A 9152-nucleotide genomic window follows, 5' to 3' on the forward strand; every position below is an offset into this window, starting at 1 on the left:
TAAAATAAGAGCACCTTTTGAAATATGATGACCCCATACTGCACTCAGAAACATAGGTTCATCTCACAAATCAGCATCAATCTTTCTGGCACACGTACAAACACTCATACACACTGCAAAATGACAATTTTTTTATGGGTTCCTTACATTTAAATAATTTAGCAACATCACAGAACTCATTATACTATTTGAAGACACCTTTTTTTTTCATGTAACCATTCAAATTATTACTTTGTCTTTAACATTAAACAGAAGTGAACTGAAACAACTTTAACTGAAAGCATCTTAAGTAAAATTTTCACCAACATTATTCATATTCTAAAACAAGAGGGATGAGAGAGGAATGGACTATAAAAATGCAACAGGGAAGAACAGTAAGGATAAAGAAGTGAGATAGATGGTCTTCACAGGGTTTAAATGCAGGTTTGGACATTTAAAATGAGGTGCACTGTTGACGAAATTATAATCAGCCTAACTTGTAATGTTACTTAAATACAAGGACTGGTTAAAACTGTGGGTTTAAAAGTTGAACTTATACGGGTCACAATCTCACAAAATGTGTTATTACATTTTTAAAATATAAAGTCAATTCTTGCATTGTGTCATTGAAAATTAACCACATTTTCACCTAACTTCTTATTACCGTCAAGTAAAAAAAAAAAAAAAAGTAATTACAAAATAAAACGTTTTTTTTGCCTTTTTTTCTCTTTTGAAATGTGAACTGGACGTGTTTTCATGAGATTCACCCATACAATTTCTTCTGTAATCTTTAAAGGTTTGATGTGCAATAAATGTGTATGATCTCATTCACTCCTGAAAAATGAAAACACACCCCAAAAAAAAAAAAATCAAATGATTGTAGATGACAATACTCACACACATTGTCTTCGCCCTAACAATACAAAGCGGTGGTAAATAAATAAACGTCCATGAACTGGGACGGTAGGCTACAGCTTCAAATGGTGTCAGGTCAAGACTACGATAAATCAGTAAAGAACTGCTGTGCAAATGAATTGCACATTCATTCATCCTCCTGATCCCCTCTCAGCAAGTTCAAACGAATCAAGTTTTCAACGTGCATACAGAGAACAAGCAGCTTTTTCACTCATCTTCATGCTAGCTCTTAGCAAAACACTTGTACAGTACATGAAAACCAAGTATTTCCAGGATTGTTGGGTCTATTCACAGGAAGGATGCTACAAACAACACCCTCTTCTAAAATTAGCAACCCCTTCTCTTAACGTTAGCACTGAGTTAGCATTAGCCATATGCATATTACTAAGGTTGCATTCACGCCCTGGAAGAATTACAGGATTCCGAGAATTAAAAACTATTCAAGGCCTTTGGAATCTTTTGCAATTCCAACTCTGGAAATTATTCATTTTATAAAAGCTCCATTCCAAGGTTAATGTAGTGATTTTTTTTTGTTATAAGCAACAAAGCTGTGCGTGAATACATTTTGTCATTATGAGCATTGTCACAGAAACGGAGTTTGAACAGCTGAGAGTTGTCATCTCATAACTGTGGTAATTCGAACAACACATGAACATAGCGTTAGCATATACCCTTCCTGACAGTGCCAATAGTTGTTGGGGTGCAGTATCGGAAACTCTACAAACTGGAAAGGCCATACAAAGCCGCTGGATAATCCTGAAAATGCTTGTTCCTCGACATAAAGGCCACTTTTTTCCCCACTAGTATCAAGTAATAAACTGATACCATATTGGAAAAACAAACACTTGTTGTCACATCAGGATCTCTGCTTTTCTTGAGTTTATTTTTTCATTTTTTAAATAAATTATTCTATTTTTCTGTTTTTTAATAACTTATTTTACCACGGACAACCTACTTCAAACACAGTACATGCTTATCTCCAGCTAAATTGGATACAAACCCGTGAAGGTAACTTGTTTCTTTAACATGTAATAACATTATGCAGTCATGTAACGTATCGCACTGTGTGGAGTAGGCTCTCTTTGAATTTAATGACTAACTTGTGCAAAACATCTGCAGAGGTGATGGTCTCTACACTTCTGGAGGAAGTTGTACTGCCTTTTCATCCAGTGACAGGCACGTCTCGAGGCATTCCCTGTCATTTGAGGCCTGTTCAGGACAAAGTTGTTCTTCGCCCCCATTCTCGAGAGGTGGAGGTACTTCGACAGACAAGCTCTTGGCCGAATCCTGCCCGCAGGTTTCTTGTTTTTGCTGATCACTCTCCATATCTGGATCCCCACCTTCGCTCACCACCTCCTCTACTTGCGCAGGAAGTGTCTCAAAGGCTGCTGTCTCTACATGACCTACCTGATAATAGAGGACAGAAGCAGGATCTTTGAGCAGCCTCTGCTCGGTCTGTTCATCTGCATGGTTCTCTGTAATACACAGCAGAGTGGCACCTTCAGGAAAAGGCCCTTCTAGAAGGACACCCTCAACACCTTCCATGCCCTCCATCCCAGCCTGGCTGGTGAGGGCGCCCTGCAGGAGGCAAAGGGTTGGGTCAGTGGTCTGCGCCTCCTCGACCTGCTGCTCTTCTTGTTCCAGTCTCCTTTCCCATTCCTCCGCACTCTGTAGGTGAAGCACGGCTGTTTCATTCTCACGCTCCAGGCTGTCGCACTGCTCCTCTTGCAGCTCCTGAACACTTTGGCTTTCCACCTCCACATCCGAGTCCAAGGGAGAAAAAGACAGAGATGGCGAGGAGACTAACTCTGTCTCTTCCCCACAATCCTCTCCAGACCTTACACCCAACAGGCTTCTCTTTTCCAGGTCAAGTTTCATGATAGTGTGAAGATAGTGGGTACGCACACGAAGAGGGTTGAACTCAATGCGGCCAGCTGTATTACCACAACCGTCACGGGTGCAGCCACATGGGAAGGACATCCGATCCACCTTTGGAACATGGTACAAGAGAAAGAGCATGTCTTTTATTTGAATAGGCTAATAGACCAAATCAGGGGTGTCTGATCCTGCTTTTGGAGGACAACCTTTAAGCATAGTTTAGCTCCAGTCCCAATTAAACACACCTGAACCAGCAACTCAAGTTCCTCAGGATCACTAGAAACATTCAGGCAGGTGTGCTTGAGCTAAACTCTACAGGATGGTGGCCCTCAAGGAGCAGCATGGTACACCCCAGGGCGAACTGGACACAACTTGATAAAAATAAAGTTTAACTTCTGAGACTACCAAGTGCCGTACCTGGCACTTAATTCCAGCTTGGCTGCATCCGCAGTGCCGAGGGTCGCAGTAGAAGAGGCAGTCACAACCACACTCCTCCCGGGACAAACGTATGGCACGCAGCTCAGCCTTTTCTCTGGCATCTATACAGGCAATTCCTGAGGCCCTCAGTAGTGCCCGACGCCTCTTGGTTGGAAGAGGCTGCAGGAAGAAGCAATCGTCCACCTCTACACTCTCAACGTCCAGATCCTCATCAGATATGTCATCCAGGGTAAGCAACTCAGCTTCGGGGCAATCCACAGTTCCATTCCGTGTCAGCTGGGAAAAGTCAGGTCAAAGAGATCTTAAAATCAAAACAAAATGGCTACTCTACTGCAAAAGCAGAATCCTGTAGGAACAACAGAAGCTAGAACAGAACAATGACAAACAACTAACCTTTAACTTGCGAGCATTGAGTTTTTCTTGCCGTAGGTGTTGACGCAGCACATGCTTGTGGCTGCTCTCTTGTTCTCGTGCAAACTCGCCAAGGGTGTAATGTCGTATAGCACAGTGATGGCGTGCCATGCCCAGGGAGCTGCCTCCCTGACTTGGCACACTGGTAAAGCCCTGCCTTCTGGAGAAGTAATAGACTGTCACTGCGTCAAAGCATACCTGCTTACGACCTAAAGATGCTTTGTGTCTTCTGAGAATGGAGTGGGCTACAGAAACAAGATAAAGAGATACTGTAAACAATAATGTTTTGGTCTATTGCTTTAGTACTCAACCTACGTTTACTTAAATTACAATATAGTGGTTCAAACGAAGTCTCACTTTATCCCAAAATGGTGTTTAAAGGGGTCATATGATGCTGCTAAAAAGAACATTATTTTGTGTATTTGGTGTAATGAAATGTGTTTATGCGGTTTAAGGTTAAAAAAAACATTATTTTCCACATACTGTACATTATTGTTTCTCCTCTATGCCCCGCCTTTCTGAAAGGGCATGATTTTTACAAAGCTCATCTCAAGGTTTGCTGCATTAGCCACAATGACCAAGTAAGACGTGTCCCTCAAACAATATTCTTTGTTGGTCCTGGAACAACATTTCTATTAAGGAAAACTAAACCTTACTCCGACCCCTATTCATAACCTATCACTAACATCTGTGGGAAATAATTAATTGATAAGTATATATTTCTCTATAGCTATAAGACTAACCCTAACCTTAAACCTACACCTAAATCTGATTGTTTAAAAGCATTGTTGCTCCATTCCGACAAGGATGTTGGTCCAGAAACATCTATGGATGAGGGTCTTGTAGCTCTTACAAACAAAAGAGAACTGCCAACTTGGTTGAAGAACTGGCTCAAGAGGTTATCATGGTCCACAGACTGTCTTAATAGTATATTTCTGAAAGGGTACCTATGTGTAAAATTAAGTAAATAAGCTAAGAAAGAAGCTGTTGCACTTTACACTGAAATGTTATGATTTGCAACTGCTGCAATAGTGCAAATGTTATATGTGGAATTAGCTCAGGGGCTAGGAACAAAACAAAACGCCGGGAAATTGTTTGAGCTCCTTCATAACTTACGGCCAGGAAGTTGTTATAATAATGAAATTATAAGACTAACTTGTGGTGTGTTCTTACGTGTGAGAGAGCTGGAGGGAGCATTGAGACTGTCGCAGCTATCAGCGCTGTCACTGACAGAGATGTCATCATCCGAATCTTTGGGTGTGGAACACGGCGAGCCGCTGTCCACCTCCTCGAATCTGCGCTTCAGGCCTCGAGATGACACTGTCTCCATGGAAACACTGCGTCTGGAGGCATTACAGATAGGTACAAGCTTTGTCCGACAGACTGAAAGAATATTACTGGCAAAATTAAAAAACATGAACAATCATGACTTAAGAGTGTGCATAGCCAGTAGGATATGTATGGATTTTCAAATAGTTGTATCTCGGTCAAATATTGTCCTATGCTAACAAACCATACATCAATGGAAAGCTTATTTATTCAGCTTTCAGATCATGTACAAGACTCAATTTTGAAAAATTGACACTTGTGACTGGTTTTGTGGTCCAGGGTCACATATAACATAAAAATGCAATCAAAAAAGGCCACATTCAACAATCTGGAAGCTTATGCAACATCACCTATTTTGCTACCTAATCCTTGACATTCGCTTTCTCCATCCAGCATGAAAGTCCTGCTTAAAAATCATGAAGCCTGCAAACGTCACCATGGTTTGACGTTACCATGGTAACTGGTTTAAAGCAATAGCCATGGAAAAACTGCATCCACATTTTGGGTCTCTTTCACCCCCATTAAAACCGTTGGAACCTTACAAACAACAAGCCTTTGCAAGCCGATGACAAGACCGGTTCAGTCAAACCAGAGAGGTCACACAAGGCCGAGTCGGGATGTTTGATCAGACCACCTCCTTAGCCCGAGGGAGCTGTGTAATACAACTGCTTTGAGCGGCTCCATGCCTGATTTTCTTCATGGTTAAACACTATTTTTAAACAGTCAGTGGCTTTTTGCCGGGTTAAATGAGAACAGTTTGGCGGTGGCTTTGAGGAAAGGTCGACTTTTTCCATGTGAAGGAGAAAAAAGATGACTTGTGAATTATGACTGACAATTAAACTCAAAGCATAATGGATTTAGTCCCACAGATTTGTGAAATCCATAATAACTGAATTCGTTTTATGAACTCTGATTATGAATGCTATGGAAATAGCATTAGCCTGACTCAGCTTGAGCATATGAATGTCTTATTTATTCATTTTTATAATCATTCATTCAATAATCAGGCCGGGTAGTCTCGAATTCAAGCCACATACATGCCAATCACCTATCGCTGGCAAAGAATACATTACGACCTTGAAACATCAAAAGCAGCTGCAACTAACATCAGGATGATGAAATGAACGAGATGCCCGATTGAGTATACGCTGCTTTACACATCAGTGTCTGACACACAGGGCGCTGCTCTTGAATGAACCGTATCCATAGAAACAAGAAATGCTAAGAAACAAGTCCATTTTTGCTTGCTGTGAAACTGACCTCGCTTTCATGTGTACCTTTTATAATCAATGCTACCGTGGTGATGCAGTAAAATACACAGAAATGATGTGGTGATGTACATGTAAGCTGCTAGCAAATAATACAGTACGCCAATTACTGTGCATTCAGTGAAGCGTGCCACGATTTCTTCTCCGAGCCAAACTTAGAGCATGTCACTACTATTGGACACCATCATGTGCACTCACAGTGTCTTAAAAGCGTATGTTCTAACATACATATGGTAAAACAATGCAATTACATACATCTAAGTACTAAAACTAGTCACATATGCAACTAACTGGCAGTTAACCCAGGTAACATCAATCTAAAACACTTTTCTAGATGTAAAGAAGTAATCAGTCCTTGATTTGTGAGTTACGATCATTGGCAAGTGGAAAGAGGCTTTTAAAAGCACTCCACTGTATCGTAAAAATGGCAGGACTAGATATGGGCCTCAAACAGAAAATTTAACCCAATGCACATCAAATAACTGAAACGAACATCATGCAGAGGTGTATGTAGGATAAGAACATGTTTGCAGACAAACTAACTAGTTTCTGAATGCCGAACAGGTCATTTAAAAGCAGGGATGCAACTGCGAAGCTGAAATATGTTTGTTTGCAGATCTCCTGACACACATCCTGTGGCCTATTTGAGGCGGACAGAAAGCGTGAATAATTACCTTACAGTACTGACTACACATCAGCTTGTTTGACTGGTCTGCACTGAAATAGCTTGTCCTAGACATATGACACATAAACATCACGTCTTTCTTTTCCAGCATCGACAAAATCTGCATAGGCGACGTTGCAATTTCTGGAAATGCAAACATTATTCCCATTCCATGGACGCATCCATGCACCACTTCCATGCACAACCAGCAGATGGAATTTAAAGAGGTTTATCAATAGAAAAAGAAAAAGTGGAGGATTTAGCATCACACTTCGCACTATAGTGTCCATGTTACTAGAAATAATTATTTTAGCAATAATATGCATTTACAAAACAGGTACACATCATACAATATGAACACTATTGTAAAACATGACTGCATCAGGCTGAGGTATCATTTATCCCTTTAAACTAAGTAGTATATAATTTTATTTTAATAGTATTTAAGAAATAATAGTAAAGGAACAAATTGCAAATATTTGTCAGTTAATTCTATAGAGATCTGGAGTTCTGTGTTTTAATTGAATTTTAACTGTCATTTGTATTTATCATTTTATTGTATTATGTATTTGTTGGTAATTATAGTAGTAACTATTCAAATAGTTAGGTATTTCATGCAATGGATACTATTTATTGCATTGCATGATTTATTATTATTATTGTAGTATGTATTACAGCTATTACTAGTTTTATCTTACTAGTTCACTAAAAGTAGCCATTGTGACTAGTGAAAGAAATGTCACTCGTAACAAATGGTATATGTAAAAGTGTCTCAAACTAGCATGTCTGACAATTAAGTACTAGTGATTCTGGTACAAATACTAGTGACTAAGAAGTACCTAATGAAGTACTAGCAACAAATCCAGTAAAATATTAAGAGGTGAAGCACATATTTCTATAGAACGCCATTACAAAAATGGTTACCAGTACTAGATTAATAGCTCGTAGCAAAGAAAGAGTGTGTAATGAAACAGTACTAGTAAAATAAGTACCAACTAGTAGGCTAAGTGCTAGTGAAACCTAATTAGACACTAGTTAGTTTAAAGGAATATGCCTAAATGTTGAGAAGGCTTGCCACAATGTGGATGACACATCATATATGATCTATCCCATTATTTTATATTCTTTACTGGAAAACGCAGACAGAGGGTCTTATGACAGAGCAGAAAATGTCATGCTGTGTTGCAACCGGTCCAATGATCAACCCATTTTTCCTCGTAGGCTGGGCTGTATGGGAAAGACAGGCAGAAGTGAAACACAAAACCTTTCTCATAGGCTTACCTTGGGCAGAAATAGAGAGCCTTTAAACCGGCGAAGCTGTAGCTCGATCAGTGCTTCCTTAATTTGGATGGTTCTTTTCTTTGGGGATTTTGAGCCTATTTCAGCTTTAGACTTACACAAGGTTACAAGATGACAGACAAAAGCGACTTCAGCCCATCGAAATGGCCAGACCAATAGAGAAATAGCAATTTCTTCACGAAGATATAGTGATGTCCGAACATTTAAGCATCGTAAACAATAGATATTGGTCTTGACATAGACTATAAATGAGGGTTTTGTGTATCAAGAAGGCTATGCGGGCATTCAACGTTGCAGTCAAGCTCTGTAAAAATTAAAAACGGGGCAGACGAAGGCAGACAAGGACCATTTTCATTAAAAAATACTAATCCCGGAGCAGATGCATCCAATAAATGCAGATAAAATCTCTAGGTGATCCTTAAAAATGCCTGCATTCAAAAAGACCAAATAGAGCCGAGCCTTCGGGGGGGGTTTTTCCTCCGGATAGGTGGTTGTGTTCTGCGCTATGTTTAGACAAATCGCAGCGTTATATTTCCACCCCGAAGGAAAGAAAAAAACAAAAATGATGTGTAGTATCTGTCGGCCCGACGACCCTATGGGCCTCACTTCTGCCCCGGTTTGTTACAATGTAACAATAGAGGAAGGAATGCCGCACGGGACACATATATACTTATTGTGACGTCATGGACGTGCCGGCGACGTAGAGGTTGCCGGGAAATGTAGTTCTAGAGTGCCTTTTGTTAGCATGGGAAGCTACGCTGTCTTCCTCGACAGGAAAACGGATATTGTTTCTCTGAATGGTTATATTTCGGAACAAGGCGTGTAAAGCAATAAAGGGCACCTGTATCGCAAACAAACGTCCCATTTGTGACATTTACGCTAGGCTAGCTGGGCCCATTAGTAGTCCTCGCTTCGGGTTTTTTTTTTTTACAGCACGGTTTCCATGGAAACTAAGTGGGTCGTTTTTAAAC

At 40.2% G+C, this 9152-nt stretch overlaps 1 protein-coding gene across 1 annotated transcript; it reads right to left on the reverse strand.

Moving 5' to 3' along the window:
- Window positions 1-709: 709 nt before the first annotated feature.
- On the reverse strand, window positions 710-8802 carry LOC107756414 (cysteine/serine-rich nuclear protein 2-like). Its single transcript, XM_016573509.1, has 5 exons — window positions 8164-8802; window positions 4795-4964; window positions 3604-3866; window positions 3190-3486; window positions 710-2883 (listed from the first exon to the last, which is right to left on the reverse strand). Exons 2-5 carry the CDS (start codon window positions 4949-4951, stop codon window positions 2026-2028), a joined length of 1575 nt encoding a protein of 524 aa, XP_016428995.1. The 5' UTR covers window positions 4952-4964; window positions 8164-8802; the 3' UTR covers window positions 710-2025.
- Window positions 8803-9152: the final 350 nt, after the last annotated feature.

Source organism: Sinocyclocheilus rhinocerous, unplaced genomic scaffold, assembly GCF_001515625.1.
Source record: "Sinocyclocheilus rhinocerous isolate Xijiao unplaced genomic scaffold, SAMN03320098_v1.1 scaffold712, whole genome shotgun sequence".
Taxonomy (NCBI): domain Eukaryota; kingdom Metazoa; phylum Chordata; class Actinopteri; order Cypriniformes; family Cyprinidae; genus Sinocyclocheilus; species Sinocyclocheilus rhinocerous.

Excerpts from the sequence above, each read along its gene's own strand:
- LOC107756414 (XM_016573509.1), bottom strand. The coding sequence starts at position 4,951 with ATGGAGACAGTGTCATCTCGAGGCCTGAAGCGCAGATTCGAGGAGGTG. Across the intron at positions 3,867-4,794 it reads TCCCTCCAGCTCTCTCACAC|CCCACTCCATTCTCAGAAGA; the intron begins GTAAGAACACAC and ends TTGTTTCTGTAG. Across the intron at positions 2,884-3,189 it reads AAGCTGGAATTAAGTGCCAG|GTGGATCGGATGTCCTTCCC; the intron begins GTACGGCACTTG and ends CATGTTCCAAAG.